This window comes from Gymnoscopelus braueri (assembly GCF_963280865.1).
Source record: "Gymnoscopelus braueri genome assembly, chromosome: 11".
NCBI lineage: Eukaryota > Metazoa > Chordata > Actinopteri > Myctophiformes > Myctophidae > Gymnoscopelus > Gymnoscopelus braueri.
In genome coordinates this window covers 12,683,971-12,703,220 of record NC_137613.1, presented here as the reverse complement: position 1 = coordinate 12,703,220, position 19,250 = coordinate 12,683,971, and the positions used below count along the sequence as shown (strand labels likewise).

The following is a 19,250-nucleotide window of genomic DNA, read 5'->3' as shown; positions in this document are numbered from 1 at the left end:
AGTGACATCTCCTTTCCCCCAGGAGCACACTTGCCACAGCGGCACCCCCCACACAGAGGATTGCAGGCAGCGCCGATACTGTCCCACTGCATCCACTTGATGACGTCCGCGTTGCTTGCTGCCGTGGTCTTGACTCCCACGCTGCTCTGCACTGGGCTGATTCGAAGGATTTCGACCCTCACAGCCTCTGCTCTCATAGTGCAGGCAGTGTGAGTCCTTGACTGACAGGAGGCCAACCCCACGCGCTCTGATAATCCAGGATGCACGCCACTGACAGTCTTTCCCAACGGCCCCTCCCACAGTACAAGTTCGCCGCACCTCATCAAGCGCTGAGGTGCCAAACGACCCTCTCTGGCACTTATCAGCATGTCCACCTTCTGCGGGCGCCTCAACTCACCCGGCTTGACAGCTCCTGGGAAAAACTTTTCCAAACTTTTTGAGTCCACAGTGTAGTCTATCCGAGCAATCTCCTCCAGCCCATAACAAACCATGTCGTGGCTCTGCAAGGTCCCCTTCATGTCCACTTTGAGAGACACACTGTATTTCCTCGTGTCCACAGTTGTCTCCATCCCCCCCACACCATGCACCACCAGCGTGACAGGCTCACCCACAAGCCCGAGATCTGCTGCTGCCTGGTGTGTGAGGTAGTTAGTGTCAGAGGCGAGATCAATTAGGGCCCCCATCCAGTCCCCCCTCCTAGTCGTGACGTCTACCAGCATCATGAGGACTGGGTGCTGTTCACAGCTGTCCAATGCGTCTTCGCACACTGCTGCCGCTTTGTTTGTTATGGCCTTGTAAACACCCTTCAGCTGATCCGGTGTCAGGCCTAGCTCCGCAAGGGTGGCTTCCTGCTGAACAGTTGGACCCCGAGGCTCTCTTCCCTCCTCCCTCTGGACCCCTGCTCTCGCAGTATTTCCCTTTGCAGTGACCCCTCTTGCAGTGTCTCTAGGCACAGTGTCTCTGTTGGGGTGCGCTTTGAGGCATAAGAAGTAGTGATGATCCGGGGGATTATCCCCCCTCTTGCACTCTTCGTTGCGGCACAAAAAGTTCCTCTTACACGCTCCCTCGTGAAGATCCAGACATTTATAACAGGCTTTCACCTTCCTCGCATGGTTACGCCTGTCCGAAGCATTAGCCTCTCTAAAAGTCTTACAGCGGTACACTTGACCTGCATGCCCCCTTTGTCCACACAAGTCACAGGTGCCCTGTGCGGAGCTGCCATTAGAGTCACTCACCGTCGCTCTAGTGAATGACCGCTTCTCCTGCTGTCTGTCGCCCGCTTTGTCTCCCTGCTTGTCGCGGGAATGCGGGTCACCCGTCCTGGCGGTGCCTGGTTTCCTCGGCTGCAACTGTTCCCTCCGTAGTAAAACAGTTTTCTGGTCCGCCAAGAACTGCATTAGCTTATTGAACAAGTTCCCCTGATGGACCCCGTTGGCAGCCTCGCACTGGAAAAGTAGCCACCTGTCTAGCATATTGTCCGGTAATTTACTCTCCAGTGACGAGACCACGAGACGATTCCTCATAACGTCCTCACAGTTCAAATCCTCTAAGTCCATCAACGCACTTTCAATAGCTTCGATTAAAAGTAACGCCTCTTTCGGTTGGTTATTACGCACGGAGGGCATGTCCTGTAACTCCATTACAATCTCGTTAGCAATTTGAGACACATTACTGTATCGATCGTCCAGCACTCGGAAAACGTCCTCCGAGCTTCTGTACCGCGCCAGTTTGAGCTCCCGTTTCACCGCGTCAGTGACACTATCCAGCAGGTGAAACAGGCGCAGGTCACGGGATCCAGTCGGTTCAGCCAGTCTTTGTAATGTGTCCCAATTCTCCCTCCAGCGGTAATACTCCCTTCTCACTCCACTAAACTTGGGCAGATTCAGCGGTGCTAGTGCAAACCGAGGCAACGGGGCAGCGCTCGTACCGTGCTGTGACGCAGCAGATGATCGCCACTTATCACCGCTGTCCGGCGGCTGTTTAGAGTCCCCAAAATCCGGCGATAATCCGACCAACCTCCTCGCTGGTTTCGGTGATTTGCTGGTAAAAGGCACAAATTGAGAAATTAAGCTCCCATGCTGCAGTTGAGACGTGCTCCCCGGACCGCCTCCTGAGGCCCCGGATAAGTCCACTAACGCACCGTCGACGCTCCGTGCGTCGCCGCTGCTGCCTGCTGGTGCAGACTGAACCTCCGTGGCACTGATCTTCCTACACGGATCCGGTACTGAGCCAACTGCAGCTAATGTACTCAATGTCTTATCCTTTTTGTCCTTATAGTCCATGCAAACGTTCCGCATACCAACTACCTCTAGATCGGGGGCGAAAGGGGAAAAGGCCGTCATAAATTCCACCAAATGTCCGTACCTATTATCCAAATCGTCCCGCATCGATCTCCGAGCTCCGGGGGTGAAGTTGTCCGCCGACGCTATGTCGCGCTCACACTCGTCAACAGCCTGCTTAACGCGATCCAGCCGATAATCAAATTGACTTGACAAGTGTATTTTCCACACAGCCTCCCTCAGCTGCTTGGCTGCCTCGTCCACCTTGTCGTCACTCTCTTTCAACCTCCCGTGCACCGCCGCTACTTCCCCTGTATTGTCCACTGTAGCATCAGGATCCTCCAATGCTTCAACATAATCGCTACTAGCGTCCATTAAAATGTCAAAATCATCCCTAAGTGCCGTTATGTTAGCGGTCATTTCAAGCTCGGTCATCTTGTCTAGGCTAAGATTGACTTTGGTTAGCCGTCTGGACAAGGTTGCTTGCGCCACAGAGCGTCTCTTTTTTAGTCCAACTAAAAGTACGTCCGCCATAACGGCAATGGGATGGTTAGCAGTTACAGGAAAAAAGGGAAAATAGTCTATAGGTGCCTCTCCTGGAGGAATTCAAAGCAATGCTAACAAAGGCTTATGGCGCCCCCTGCTGGTGGTATTAGGTCGGTGCCTCCTTACCGTCCCTAACTCCTTCCGGGTCAGCAGCCAGTCGAACCTGCGTCACGTGATTCAATGTTTAGCTATAGTTAGCACAATGTCTAGCATAGCAACTTAGCTTTCCTCCAGCGCTAGTTAGCATGCACAGTCTAGCTTAGCAAAACAATCGGCTCATCGTCCGACAACATCACACAGTCAATGCAGAAATCACACATTTCAAAAAGCACACATTTCTTTGATGATGATGATTTTGCTTTGGTGATTGTTGTCGGCCAGCCGAGCGCGTCCTCCTCTCGGACCGGGTCGCAGCACCGCGTAGTCAGCTCTTTCGGTGAAACAGCTGGCTCTCCCGCGCGTCCTCGACGCTGCTTGTCCGACTCGGAACCGAACTCCCTCCCTCCTCGTGGGGGTTGGTTTGGCGCCGAGCTGGGCAGGGTTGATGAGGTTTCGCCTCTCCCACGACGAGCCTCCGTCGACACGAGACCCACGACGTTGAGCTAGCCTAGCCACTCCTCACGTGAAAGGCTACTCCGATAAAAACACCAATCTCCGTACTTTCCTCGTCGCACAGGCTGGCTGTTAAATAACTGTACCGATATCTAAAGCTCAACCTAACTTCAGATCTTCCCTTCGGTCCAGGGACGTACACACGTAGATAGATTTGATGCAAATCACTCGACAACAACAACACGAATACCATTACTGTCTTTTGGTAATTTATTAACTATAATAACACACACACATTCTCACATAAACACACATGGTTACCTAACTAAACTCTCACTTGTACAGTATTGCTACCTTCAGCCAGCCCTAGAGAATCTACGCACTAGTTCTCCTTAAAATGGGTGCTAACGGAAACACGGGTAGTAGATGTGTTGTAGCAGCAGTAGTAGTAGTTGTAGGTTATTTAACTGGAAAAACACAAAACCACACGAAAGAAAATACCATTAATAATATGAAAACATGCATAAATAACTAACAACATATATGTGTACAATAAAAGAGTTTTTCACACAGAATGATCACTTTTCATGCACAATTGCCTTACCAGCTCTCAATCTACGTGCAAACGCTCTCTCACGCTGCGATGGAATGAACCTTGCTGGTCAAAACAACTCTTATGCGCACGCGCAAGAACACATGTGGAACTCTCGTACCAAAACACACATAAGTTTCAATTAAATAAGGACGTTTCTCTTATACTAAACTTAATGGAATAATTCCCATAAAAAAGTATCCCTGAGTTTACACATTCCCCCAGGGTCCAAAACCCCAAAGAAAATATGTAAAGGCAGTAAACACGACAAACAAAGTAATTACAACAACAATCATGACGTCATAGCAGCGGAGAAGAAAAAGACCCCTTCTCTCCTCTAGAGGTCACTCGCTACCAGCTTAACCCGCGCATGCCGGTGAATGTTTGTAAACAATAGAATATATAATATGGTCGGAAAGACCCTATAAACTACACAGCAAGCGTACATGGCGCGAAAAAGCGTCTTTTAATTATTCGGAACGAGTCCGAATTTTGCGTATATTCGCACATTCGCCGGTGTGTAACCGCCTTAAGGCTTGTGTCTGTATTTAGGCCAGGTGTCAGATAAAAAGGCAGAAATCAAAGAGAGGTCAAATATAATAAATAAGAAAACACTGAGTTAACCCATTAAGACCAGGAACGCATCTGTGTAACCACTTTATCCATATTTTATACTTTGGATATTCAAAAATTAGCAAATATACAAGCTCATAGCACGGCACCGAGTGCCACGCTATGAGCTTGTAGATCTGCTATTTTTGAAACATCGTGAAAATTGGTGCAAATCTTTGAATATATATTTTTTAGAGCGAAGAATCTTAACTCAAATCTTTGCTTCCATGGGGGGTCCCTGGAAGAACATATTTAGAGATGGGGGTCCGTGGCCAAATACATGTCATTTTGGGGGTCCTTGACATGAAATGGTTTGAGAACCACTGATTAGAGCAACATATTAAGCTTTTTCAAAAAAAAAAAAAGGATTTAGAAAACATTTGTAGAATCATCAGAAGCAAAGATTTGAGTTACAAATGTTCATGATTTTTCAAAAAAATTGCAGATGTACTCGGTGCCGCGCTATGAGCTTGTAGATCTGCTATTTTTGAATAGCCAAAGTATAGATAATGGTTAAAGTGGTTAAAATGTAAAATGACAGATGCTTTCCCGGTCTTAATGGGTTAAAGCTCCCATAACAAGTGTATTATAAGGGCAACGTTTTGACCATGTAGGTCTTCATTAGGCAAATGGATTAAATGAACACCCTAACGTCCACTAATATATCCTCCCTGTTGAGTCACAAACCTTGTATCTCTATACTTAAACTTTTTATGTTTTTTCATAAATCAATGCCCTACTTCATCATACTACAGTGTCACACAAAGGTAGCAAAACATTGCTGATCTACAAGCTCACAACGTGAACTTGTAGATCTGTTTGCTATTTTTTTATTTTTATGTTAAGATTGAAAAAGATTGACATAATCCTCTTTATTTCATATACTGTACGAGTGAGACTTTAGTGCTGAGTATTAATACTTTGTGTAGTGTAGTGTCTGATGGTAACAAAAGTAGCTACTTACTACCAGTTGTGGAAAAGTTTTACTTAAGTAAAAGTATCAATGCTGCAATGTAGAAGTACTCTGTTACAAGTAAAAGTCTGAAATTCAAAATTTACTTGAGTAAAAGCACAAGCGTATTGGTATCAAAATGCACTTAAAGTACCAAAAGTAAAAGTACTAAAATGTTTGAAAATAGCAGATCTACAAGCTCACAGCGCGTTGTGACACGTTGTGAGCTTGTAGATCGGCTATTTTCAAATACCCTAGGTATAAAATGGTTCTAAAGTGGTTATTATTGTTATATCTTATAATGTAATAATGTATATCTACAAAGTAACTAGTAACTAAAGCTGTCAAATAATTGCAGTGGAGTAAAAGTACAATATGTGCCTCTGAGATGTAGTGGAGTATAAGCAAAAGTAAAGTACTTGAGTAAATGTACTTAGTTACTTTACACCACTGCTTACCAGTAAACTACTAAAACAGTGTTACTTCCTCTTGGGTGATCAGGTGAGATTCAGGACAAGGGGCGGGGCTTCACATGAGCACGCCGCTGTTATTGGTCAGTGGATTAAGATGCTGCTTGGCAATTAGACAAATAAACACAATGACTGTATGTTGTTGTATGTAACAGCATGGGTGTCGTTGGGGGAGGGCGTCCGGTGCTATTATAGACCTGGATGTTTTATGAATAGCCCTGGAGTTCATCTGTCATTTCTTACATTAACCCATTAAGACCGGGAACACATCTGTGTGTCATTTTAAGATGTCTTTGAGCTATTCAAAAATAGCAGATATACAAGCTCATAACGCGGCACCGAGTGCCGCACTCTGAGCTTGTATATCTGCTATTTTTGGAGAAAAAAAAAACATGGGAAAAATAATAATTTAGAAGGCATTTGTAGAATCCCCAGAAGCAAAGAGTAAAAAATGTTCACGATTTTTCAAAAATAGCAGATCTACAAGCTCATAGTGTGGCACTCGGTGCCGCGCTATGAGCGTGTAGATCTGCTATTTTTTAATGGCCAAAGAAATCAAAAAATGACACACGGATGCTATCCCGGTCTTAATGGGTTAAAGGAAAATAAATGTATTGTTGATCCAAAAAAATATGCTTTGGGTTAACAGATTAAAGGTGTGTGTGTGTGTGTGTGTGTGTGTGTGTGTGTGTGTGTGTGTGTGTGTGTGTGTGTGTGTGTGTGTGTGTGTGTGTGTGTGTGTGTGTGTGTGTGTGTGTGTGTGTGTGTGTGTGTGTGTGTGTGTGTGTGTGCATGCACACTCAACATTTTCATCCTCTATGTGTACTCAGCCAATAATTAATTGCTGTAATTTGAGGTCATGTCATATATCAAATCCCTTTGAAAGTTTTGGCAGAAAATGTGTAAAATATATCCACTTTTCCAAAACATTCCCTGTATGTGACAGGATGTCATTCATAGTAACAGGTTAAAAACAGTTAAAAACTGTTAAAAACAAACAGCATACAAGGCCGTAATACCACAGAAGATGTTCATAGTTGTTTCTTATTTAGCAGTCTTATAGCCTGGGGGAGGAAAGTGTTCTTCAGTCTGCTTGTGCCAGCTTTGAGGCTTGTGTCTGTATTTAGGCCAGGTGTCAGATAAAAAGGCAGAAATCAAAGAGAGGTCAAATATAATAAATAAGAAAACACTGAGTTAACCCATTAAGACCGGGAACGCATCTGTGTAACCACTTTATCCATATTTTATACTTTGGCTATTCAAAAAATTAGCAAATATACAAGCTCATAGCGCGGCACCGAGTGCCGCGCTATGAGCTTGTAGATCTGCTATTTTTGAAACATTGTGAAAATTGGTGCAAATCTTTGAATATATATATTTTTTAAAGCAAACATTTTTAACTCAAATCTTTGCTTCCATGGGGGGTCCCTGGAAGAACATATTTTGAGATGGGGGTCCGCGGCCAAATACATGTCATTTTGGGGGCCCTTGACATGAAAAGATTTGAGAACCACTGATTAGAGCAACATACGCTTTTTCAACAAAAATAAATTGGATTTAGAAGACATTTGTAGAATCATCAGAAACAAAGATTTGAGTTACAAATGTTCACTTTAAAAATATATATATTCAAAGATTTGCACAAATGTACATGATTTTTCTAGAAAATAGCAGATCTACAAGCTCATACTGTAGCTCAAAAGCTTGTAGATCTGCTATATTTGAATAGCCAAAGTATAGATAATGGTTAAAGTGGTTAAAATCTAAAATGACAGATGCTTTCCCGGTCTTAATGGGTTAAAGCTCCCATAACAAGTGTATTATAAGGGCAACGTTTTGACCATGTAGGTCTTCATTAGGAAAATGGATTAAATGAACACCCTAACGTCCACTAATATATCCTCCCTGTTGAGTCACAAACCTCGTATCTCTATACTTAAACTTTTTATGTTTTGTCATAAATCAATGCCCTACTTCATCATACTACAGTGTCACACAAAGGTAGCAAAACATTGCTGATCTACAAGCTCACAACGTGAACTTGTAGATCTGTTTGCTATTTTTGAAAAAATGTCAAGAGTGAAAATGAAAGTGTTTACGTGTTTATAAAGTATTAACAAGAGCTTGTGACTGAATAATAACTACTTGTAGCAAAGAGCTGCTTTGACTTTATAACGTGTGTGTGTGTGTGTGTGTGTGTGTGTGTGTGTGTGTGTGTGCTGTGTGCTGTGTGTGTGTGTGTGTGTGTGTGTGTGTGTGCCTCTGTGTTTTGGGGGGTGTCACTGTAAAGTGTTGGTAAATTAATTATGGTTACGTTTAAGTGAACAGTAATTATTTCTTCACTAACTGTCTTTTTTTCACTCCAGGTGACTTTAAACTCTTCACTGAAGGCTTTGCTCTGGGTAGGATAGGTCATAATGTCACCCTCCACTGTCACCTCTCTCCTGAGACCAGCGCGTCTTCCGTGACAATCAGGTGGTTTAAGGGGTCAGAGTGTATTTACCTTTATAAGAATGGTCAGGTGATAGAGGGGAGGGGCTACGAGGGCAAATTGACCCTGAACATCCAGGATCTGCAGAAAGGCAAAGTGTCTCTGACACTGAGAGACTACAGAGAGACAGATAAAGGAGTTTACATCTGTCAGGTCAAACATGGAGAACAGGAGGAGGAGATTGCTGTGGGATTATATACAGGTAAGTGACCTACTGTCACTGTGCATTATTAACCGTGATATTGTAGATGTCAGGTGGAAACCTTGTATGTCCAAAACTGTTACTTTTCAGGAAATGAACAAAAAAAAGAACATGACTGTGTTCTAAAGGATCTAATGTAGTTATTATTTAGTCACAAGCTATTGTTAATACTCTTCATCAAATATTTATAAAACCCCAAACTTAGACACTTTCTAAATGTTTTAAACTAGCAAGAATAGCCGATCTACAAGCTCACAACGCGTCACGGTGTGACGCGTTGTGAGCTTGTATATCGGCTATTTTTGCAATTGTTGTCTGACATTGTAGTATGATGCAGTAAGGCGTTCAGTTACGAAATAACAAACAAACATAAAAGTTAAAATATGGAGATACAAGGTTTCTGCCCGACAGCAACGATATGTATATATAATTATGTAATCATGTTTATCTCTCCATGTATAAATTACACTGTGCTTTCATATAATGGCTATAAGTGTTTACTGTAATCTAAGTCTTATTTTCCATTATATTTTTCATTATTTTCCATATAGTCACTTTCTGATAGCTTATTGGTCTTTCTGATTTGATTTGATGACTTCATTGATGACAAGTCATCCAATCATACATTAAAGCTGCACTCTGTAACTTTCATGTGTTTCTATGTGTTTACATATTGCACTAACATGTGCTCTCCCTTAACCCATTCAGATCGGAACGCATCCGTGTCACTTTCAGATTTCTTTGGCTGTTTAAAAATAGCGCTATGAGCTTGTAGATCTGCACTTTATATATATATATATATATATATATATATATATATATATATATATATATATATATATATATATATATATATATATATATATTTTTTTTTTTTTCTTTTTCTTTTTTTCATGAAAATGTTTGCAAATCTTTAATATATATAGGCTATGTTTTCCTAAAGCGAACATTTATATCTCAAATCTTTGAACGTATGTTGCTATAATATCAGTGGTTCCCAAACCTTTTCATGTCAAGGACCACCCAAAATGATATGTATTTGGCCGTGGACCCCCATCTCAAAATATTATGTTCCAGGGACCCCCAGAAAATGTAACAGATTAAAAAATGTTGGCTTAAAAAAAAATACATATTCAAAGATTTGCACAAACGTTAACTATTTTTCAAAAACAGCAGATCTACAAGTTCATAGCGCAGCACTCGGTGCCGTGCCATGAGCTTATCTGCTATTTTTGAATAGCCAAAGAAATCCTAAAATGACACAGATGTGTTCCCGGTCTTAAAGGGTTAACATTATACAGATACAGAATGCATGTTAATACCAGATATAAATGATGGCATACTGAGGAAGATTAAATGAATGAATCAGAAGATTATTATGGAGGATAAACTTGATTCCTGAGTAGTGTGGAGGTGAACGTTTTGTGCAAACATTAAAAATATGACAAGTTGGTGCCCACAAGGCTGGTTAATAATAAATGGCATGGACTGCAGAAACAGTTGACATGAATAGCAAATAATCTTGACATCAGACAATAGTTTAATTCAAGTACTGAACACTTTTTTATTTACTATGAAACAGATAATTTTACTATAAACCAATCTGTCATAGCAGATGAAAATTTTTCATTCTTAATATATACTATAGTGTAGAATTGTATCTCTAAGCTGACATTTAGTCACTTCACAAATGAAATTAGAATGTTGTAATTAGAATGCTGAATAATTATGATTAATGAAGCAAGCTATTACTTTGTAAAATAATTGAGATAGTAGATTAATTTAACCCATTCTATTATTGCATTCCATATTTCAGGTTCCTTAACTATTTGCTAATTATTAGTAATCTTTCTGTTTGTGAAGTATCAGTTTTCTAACCATTCCAACCATGTGTTTTCTCTTTACATGAATGATGAATGTGAACGTGAACTAGGGGGATGTGAGTATTAAATCAATTCTACATCATGTCCTCCAATATGTTTTCAGATTGACATCAAGTTTTCACCATAGCAGAATACAAACTGAAGGAGTCTTAACCAATGAAACCCTCTATACTTAGTGAAACAGACCTGAGTTAACTCTGTACTTGGACCACTTTTCCCCCTCTATACCATCTTCATTAAAAATAGCTGATGTACAAACTCACATCGTTAATTATCATTAACCGTGATATTGTAGATGTCAGGTGGAAACCTTGTACGTCCAAAACTGTTACTTAACAGGAAATGGAAAAAAAAGAACTTGACTGTGTTCTAAAGGATCTAATGTAGTTATTATTTAGTCACAAGCTATTGTTAATACTCTTCATCAAATATTTATAAAATCCCAAAGACAACCACTTAAAAAATAATAATAAAAGAACTAGCAAGAATAGCCGATCTACAAGCTCTGAACGTGTCACGGTGTGACGCGTTGTGAGCTTGTAGATCGGCTATTTTTGCAATTGTTGTGTGACATTGTAGTATGATGCAGTAAGGCATTCAGTTACGAAATAACAAACAAACATAAAAGTTAAAATACGGAGATACAAGGTTTATGCCCGACAGCAACGATATGTATAATTATGTAATCATGTTTATCTCTCCATGTATAAATTACACTGTGCTTTCATATAATGGCTATAAGTGTTTACTGTAATCTAAGTCTTCATTATTTTCCATATAGTCACTTTCTGATAGCTTATCGGTCTTTCTGATTTGATTTGAGGCATTTTGATCATAAACATAATGATCACAGTGTGATTTGGCTCCAGTTGACACCTGATGATGACTTCATTGATGACAAGTCATCCAATCATATTAAAGGATACATTAAAGCTGCACTCTGTAACTTTCATGTCTTACCCGAGATTCAAACCCAGGTCACCTGCGCAAATGCTGACATTTTTACCACAGAGCTAATAGAGCATGTCATCTTACACAGGAGAGAAATAAAATTTTGACCTTCATGCAGTACCACTTGTCTACCAGTAGGTCAGACCTTACCATTTTTCACCAGAAGAGCAGGGAGACCAAATACAACCACCACCATTTTGTTTTTAACCACCGGTTATATTGTATTAACATACTTTACCATTCAGATTGGTAGTTGGTGTCCACAAGGCTGGTTAATAATAAATGGCATGGACTGCAGAAACAGTTGACATGAAGAGCAAATAATCTTGACATCAGACAATAGATTGATTCAAGTACTGGACACTTTTTTTTCACTATGAAACTGATCATTTTACTATAAACCAATCTGTCATAGCAGATGAAAATGTGTCTCTCTTAATATATACTATAGTGTAGAATTGTATCTCTAAGCTGACATTTAGTCACTTCACAAATGAAATTAGAATGTTGTAATTAGAATGCTGAATCATTATGATTAATGAAGCAAGCTATTACTTTGTAAAATAATTGAGATAGTCGATTAATTTAACCCATTCTATTATTGCATTCCATATTTCAGGTTCCTTAACAATTTGCTAATTATTAGTAATCTTTATGTTTGTGAAGTATCAGTTTTCTAACCATTCCAACCATGTGTTTTCTCTTTACATGAATGATGAATGTGAACGTGAACTAGGCGGTGAGTATTAAATCAATTCTACTTCATGGCCTCCAATATGTTTTCAGATTGACATCAAGTTTTCACCATAGCAGAATACAAACTGAAGGAGTCTTAACCAATGAAACCCTCTATACTTAGTGAAACAGACCTGAGTTAACTCTGTACTTGGACCACTTTTCCCCTCTACACCAAATATCTTCATTAAAAGTAGCCGATGTACAACCTCACAGACTCATTTATTTAATAATTTAATTTCTTATTTAATGATTTATAAGAAAACACATAGTCATCTTTATGTATAAAATATCAGTTTTCTAAACAAATGTGTTTTTCTCTTTCTTTTTATGCATTATGAATATGAAGTTTTTGGTGAGTATCAAACATATTCTACTTCATGTTCTCTGATGTGTTTTCATATTAATATCACTTTCTCACAATCATAGAACACAAATTGAATGGATCTAACAAGTCTATTAGCAGTTCCACAGATAAATATTGTGAAAATAGCTGATCTACAAGTAGATCACTTACAACAAAGGTTATTTTATTAGTTTGTAATGATAATAATTAAAAGATGAGTGTAAAAATCAAAACGTTAACAATAATGATCTGACTCACAATCATCATAATAGAGGAAGGTTGTACTATACATATCGTAGAAAACAATTACTTTATTGATATTTCAAACCCTCTAAACTGTACTAGAAACACCCTTTTTTCCCAGTCTACACTCATCTCTTTGGCAAAAATAGCTGATCTACAAGCTCACAACGCATCGTGATGCGTTGTGAGCTTGTAGATCAGCTATTTTTCACAAACTTTCCCCTCAGAATAGGGATGCTGGGGTTCAAGTGGTTAAGCTGACATTTAATCACTTCACATATTTGATCTACATGTTGTGTCTATGTGTTAATGTGTTGAAGAGTTGACCTGTTTGTAAATGTTACAGATAAACACTATCTAAAGATGAACAGAAACAGTAGCAGACCTTACTGCATACCATATAACAGTGATTCTCAACTTTTCAGGCCGCGACCCCCCAAAATAATCATATTTGAACTGGGGACCCCCCAAAATAATCATAATTGAACTGGGGACCCCCCAGCCTGACACGCTCTTGGAATTGTAGGAGTTGAGGCATTCCATTTTAATTGACTCGGTACCACAGATAAATATTGTGAAAATAGCTGATCTACAAGATCAGAACGCCTTGCGTTGTGAGCTTGTAGATCGGCTATTTCCACAATGTTTTCCTCTTTCTTTGGTAATATTTGACAATTTGGCCTTTATGTTTAATAGAATAGTTTGTTGATTACTTTTCACGCTGTAGCCAAACAGTTTTTTCCCCCTTTTTATTTTAGAGGTATTAAAAAGGTCTTAAAAGTCCTTAAAGTCACTTTAGAAATGTACCCTGTATACTCTTATACTGTATGTTGGTTTGTTTACTGTTGAGTGAGAAAACAATGTTGCACATTAAGCTAATCATCTGGGGACCCCCCACAATAATTTGGGGACCCCCCTGGGGGTCCTGACCCACAGGTTGAGAACCACTGCAGTACAAAATAGTGTTATTTAAGTTAACAGCCAAACTGATTCATATTATTGACAGATTATCATACACAATTATGAGATAGCAGATTCATTTATTTAATAATTCTATGTTGTGTCTAGGTTATTTAACCACTTCAACCCCAGAATCCTTATTGTGGGGAAGGCTTTCACAGAAAATAGCTGATAGACAAGCTCACAAAGTGTCCTACCTACTGTGACGCGATGTGAGCTTGTCGATCAGCTATTTTCAGAGAAAGCTTTCCCCACAGAAAACAGAAAAGACACTAGTATAGAGCCCTGAGAGACCCCGGTCAACCATATAGGGTTAAAATAGTTAAATAATGGAAATAATAATAATAATCTGTCATCTTATCATCAGCCGAATACAAACTGAAGGAGTCGTAACCAATTAAACCCTCTATGCTTAGTGAAACAGACCTGAGTTAACTCTGTACTTGGATCACTTTTCCCCTCTATACCAAAAATCTTCACTACAAATAGCTGATGTACAAACTCACAGACTAATTTATTAAATCATTTAATTTCTTATTCCAGGTTATTTAACAACTTATAAGAAAACACTGTCATCTTTATGTATAAAATATCAGTTTTCTAAACAAATGTGTTTTTCTTTTTATGCATTATGAATATGAAGAAATGGGTAGGGGTGTGCCGATACACTAATTTCACCAAACGATACGATATTTGGCTCACAACTTCGATACGATTTCGATACGATACGATACGCACTTTTTTATTTTTAAAATATAGAGAGACAGCGAACTCCACTTGCGACCGCGACGGGTCGCTTCAACGGTGCCTGACTCGTCGCGACGGGTGCCCATCAACGGCTCGCTTCGACCGCGACGGGTCGCTTCGACGGTGCCTGACTCGTCGCGACGGGTGCCCATCGTCTCGACGGGTGCCTGTTTTTGTCGGCGTTTCACCCGTGCGTCGGAGAACGGGCGCTCGTCGAGACTCGTTCCGTTGCGTTTACCGCGACGTAAGGCACGACGGAAAGAAGCCATCGTCGCCATCCACAATGTAATTGGTCGCATCTGCCTCTCTCCCTCCTTCCCTCCTTCCTATGTGTGTGCTCCCCCCCACCCGACCCCCTCCCCCTGTGGGGTAGGGGGTCGGGTGGGGGTCCCTGCGGACCTTTGGGGGGGGGGGGGTCCCCTTGGGAATCCCTTTACGCATGCCTTCATTTGTCCCCGTGAATTAGGGCTGCATTCCCGAAGTTAACTTTCAATTTGATTGCTTCCATTATTTTAATCCAATAACCATATGTTGCATCACATTTTATCGATTGATATAACTTCAATAACCTCCGGAAATAAGGAATTTGTTTGATTCGATTTGAACGTTTAATGGCCTATTGAAAAGACAAGTGTTTTTGGAGTGTTATGGAACGCCATACCTTTTGTTGACCACTTTATTTTTGCTTTCTTTTATTTATGTTGATCGCTGTGGTTACTTTACTTTTTGTTTGAGCACTCTTTGAGTTATTCACATTTCTTTAATAAAACCCCTTAAACGCATTGTTTTGGACCCAGCGAATTCCTTTTGTTTGTGGAGCGGAGCGCGTCTGACAACATAGCCCATCCCATCGCCTCACAGCGACTTTAAAGTTTATTTCTCACGTAGTCGCTTTACAACGCTTTACGTTGTCTTATACATTAATCTGTGTCACTGTGATTTGAACCGACGGCAGGCGTTTAAAGTAGCTGAGGCGAGAGTCTTCAGACTTTAAAAAAAAGAGGGAAAAAAAGAGGATTGTAATAGAAGGGTCGGCTTCTATTAGAAGGGAGGCTTTTAATTGCTTATTTCAAGGCCTCCCGGTCATTAATAGAGGGCCGGTTTTTAATTGAATAGAGGTCACTATTAGAGGATTTACTCACAACGCCTCGCAGCGTGAGGCGTTGTGAGGTTGTAGATCGGCTATTTTTGGGAAAGAGCTATCGGTGTAGAGGGGGAAAAGACCAGGAGACCTGGTTCTGCCAGACCCAGACTTCACATGACGTGTCAGCCTGTGTCTATGCCCATGAATGGCCGGGCTTCGCACGACGTGTGTCCCTTCTATGCCCATGTATGGACAGACTTTTTGGGGGGACAGAATTATTTTGGGCTGGGGCCGGAGGACAAAGTGACCATGCCCATGTATGGACGAAACAGGTACAAAGCCTCATGTAAGCCCGACCCCTTGGGTCTGGCAAAAAGAGCAGACCACGTAAACAAAAGATAGATAGATAGATAGATAGATAGATTTAGGGATTTTAATTTCTTAAATTATTATTTATTCACCTGGGGGGGGGGGGTGGGGGGGGTGGCGATCGGGGTTGGGCATGTGTGTTTGTGTGTGTGTGTGTGTGTGTGTGTTACGGCTGCGGACTTTAGACAGACAGACAGACAGACAGACAGACAGAATACGTCGCAATGCGCGGCTTTCGCAAAGCAGCAGATATGAGCTAGTAGATCGGCTGAATGTAAATGCATTGTATAGTGTGATTTCTGTGTTATCTATTGCGTTGGGGGGTCGCCCGGGGACCCCCCAGAAGGACGAGCGTGAACACATTCCGATAGTTAACAGCCTTGCGCTCTGTGCGTAAAATGTGATGCAACATATGGTTATTGGATTAAAATAATGGAAGCAGACAGGTGACCAAACGTTTATGAATTAATCAGGCCCCGTCAATCAAGCATCCATAGCACCAGTGACAGCGCATTCATTTCATTGACCAAACATATAATCAACATAACCACACATTGCAACAATCCCATTCATGGCTCCTACAGACATAATTTCCTTAAAGCAGTAAATTGAATGAATGAAAGAATGAATGAATCAATGAATGCATTAATGAATGGATGAGTAATTTATTTCGGTGCTGAATAGTTCAATGGAAAACTTAAACATGTCTGTCTGTCAGCGTGCGCTGACAGACAGACAGACAGACAGACAGACAGACAGACAGACAGACAGACAGACAGACAGACAGAATACGTCGCAATGCGCGGCTTTCGCAAAGCAGCAGATATGAGCTAGTAGATCGGCTGAATGTAAATGCATTGTATAGTGTGATTTCTGTGTTATCTATTGCGTTGGGGGGGTCGCCCGGGGACCCCCAAAGGTCCACGGGGACCCCCCAGAAGGACGAGCATGAACACATTCCGTCTGCGTGCGTGCGCTCTCTCTTTCTCTCTCTCCCCCCCTCTCTCTCTCTCTCTCATGCGTAAAAGAAAAGCCTCTCCAAAAACAATGTCTTTTCAATAGGCCATTAAACGTTCAAATCGAATCAAACAAATTCCTTATTTCCGGAGGTTATTGAAGTTATATCAATCGATAAAATGTGATGCAACATATGGTTATTGGATTAAAATAATGGAAGCAATCAAATTGAAAGTTAACTTCGGGAATGCAGCCCTAATTCACGGGGACAAATGAAGGCATGCGTAAAGGGATTCCCAAGGGGACCCCCCCCCCCCAAAGGTCCGCAGGGACCCCCACCCGACCCCCTACCCCACAGGGGGAGGGGGTCGGGTGGGGGGGGGGGGGGGGGGGGAAGGAGGGAGAGAGGCAGATGCGACCAATTACATTGTGGATGGCGACAATGGCTTCTTTCCGTCGTGCCTTACGTCGCGGTAAACGCGACGAGTCTCGACGAGTGCCCGTTCTCCGACGCACGGGTGAAACGCCGACAAAAACAGGCACCCGTCGAGACGATGGGCACCCGTCGCGACGAGTCAGGCACCGTCGAAGCGAGCCGTTGATGGGCACCCGTCGCGACGAGTCAGGCACCGTCGAAGCGACCCGTCGCGGTCGCAAGTGGAGTTCGCCCCTCCTGAAAATATATGGGGGAGAAAAAATGCAAACAAATAATTCTGTTTTTGCATTATTCAGACGCAAACTTGTAGCTTTTCAGCAACAATAGCCGTTTTGAATCCAAATAGGGCAATAGTGTGACACCTGACCCGAAAAAAACAACATGTTGTCACCCTTTTCACCTCGGGGCTGTTTGCACAAAAAAAAAAAAAAAAAATCTTTTTTTTCCCCCCAAAACGATACATATCGTCACGAAAACGTATCGCGATATATCGCGGGACGATATATTGGCACACCCCTAGTATCAAATATATTCTACTTCATGTTCTCTGATGTGTTTTCATATGAATATCACGTTCTCACAATCATAGAACTCACATTAAATGGATCTAATAAGTCCTCACAGTGAAGGACCATTGTATTTTACATTGCTTGATGTTTCAAGTCTAACATTTTATTACAAGGATGGTGTAATTTGCCTATGAATACAAATATAAGTTATTATTAATGTCATGAGCTTCCCAAATCACCTCTTGTACTAATGTTTGCAGTTTTAACCAACCATAGAGTTTAAGTAGTTCACAATTAAATTAATAATAATAATCTGTCATCTTTATGTACAAAATATTTGTTTTTCTAAACAGCCATTGTATCTTATATTGTTTCAGGTCTAAAACATTTAAAGTCATGAGATTCCCAAATCACCTCTTGTAGCCTACTAATGTTTTTAGTTTGAATACAAAACCTACAAGACCTTTTCACATTATTATTTATTTAAACAGGTTTACGGGTTTTATTGAACAAAGGCTGGGGGGAGAAGCAACCGGGGGCAAAGGGACCAGGCAGAGACATAATCAAAGGGGGAGCGTGGGTCAGAGTTCTGAGGGGGCAGTCTGTATGGCGCCTGGTCCAAGAGGGGTAAGGCTAGCCGTGGTCCATGGGTCCGGTCCTGGTCCAAACAGTACAAAATAGTGTCGTTAAGTTAACAGCCAAGCTGATTTATGTTATTGACAGATTATCATACACAATTGTGAGATAGCAGATTAATTTATTTAATAATTCTATGTCGTGTCTAGGTTATTTAACCACTTAAACCTCAGCATCCTTATCGTGGGGAAGGCTTTCACAGAAAATAGTTGATCGACAAGCTCATAAGGGTAAACTCCAGATACAGACAGAGGTCATAAACAGGCAGAAATACAGGTTCCGAATAACAGGTTGAAGCGAGCTAGACTAGAGATAAACTGGTCTGTTCAGCAGGCAGAGAATAGTGGCTTGAGTGAGGCAATAAATACTGTGGTTACTCAGTGGAAACGTGTGTGTGTGTGTGTGTGTGTGTGTGTGTGTGTGTGTGTGTGCGTGTGCGTGTGCGTGATACTTGTTGAAAAAAGGTGAAATATCCATTTATAAAATAATGCTGAACTGTTCAGATACCTGTTTGGAGCCAGACATCAAACACCCCATCATGTTGTAAGAGAGGAATCAAAGGATTATTATGAAGGGTGATTTACAGTGGAATTGTACATTCTAAAGGTGGCCTGAACAACAGGAACCACAGAGAGTGTGGATTTTGAAGAAATAGGTAGGCAAGAATTCAAAGTTAGAAGAGAGGCTGGTGCAGAAAA

At 41.2% G+C, this 19,250-nt stretch overlaps 1 protein-coding gene across 1 annotated transcript in view; it reads left to right on the top strand.

The window, feature by feature from the left end:
- LOC308095451 (butyrophilin subfamily 2 member A2-like) overlaps positions 1 to 19,250 on the top strand; it is a gene marked incomplete at its 3' end in the record, with an annotated part of 64,327 nt that overhangs the window by 42,764 nt on the left and 2,313 nt on the right. The window contains exon 6 of the mRNA XM_080442510.1: positions 8,370 to 8,696. Coding sequence (XP_080298636.1) covers positions 8,370 to 8,696 — 327 coding nt within the window. The remainder of the gene's footprint in view (positions 1 to 8,369; positions 8,697 to 19,250) is intronic.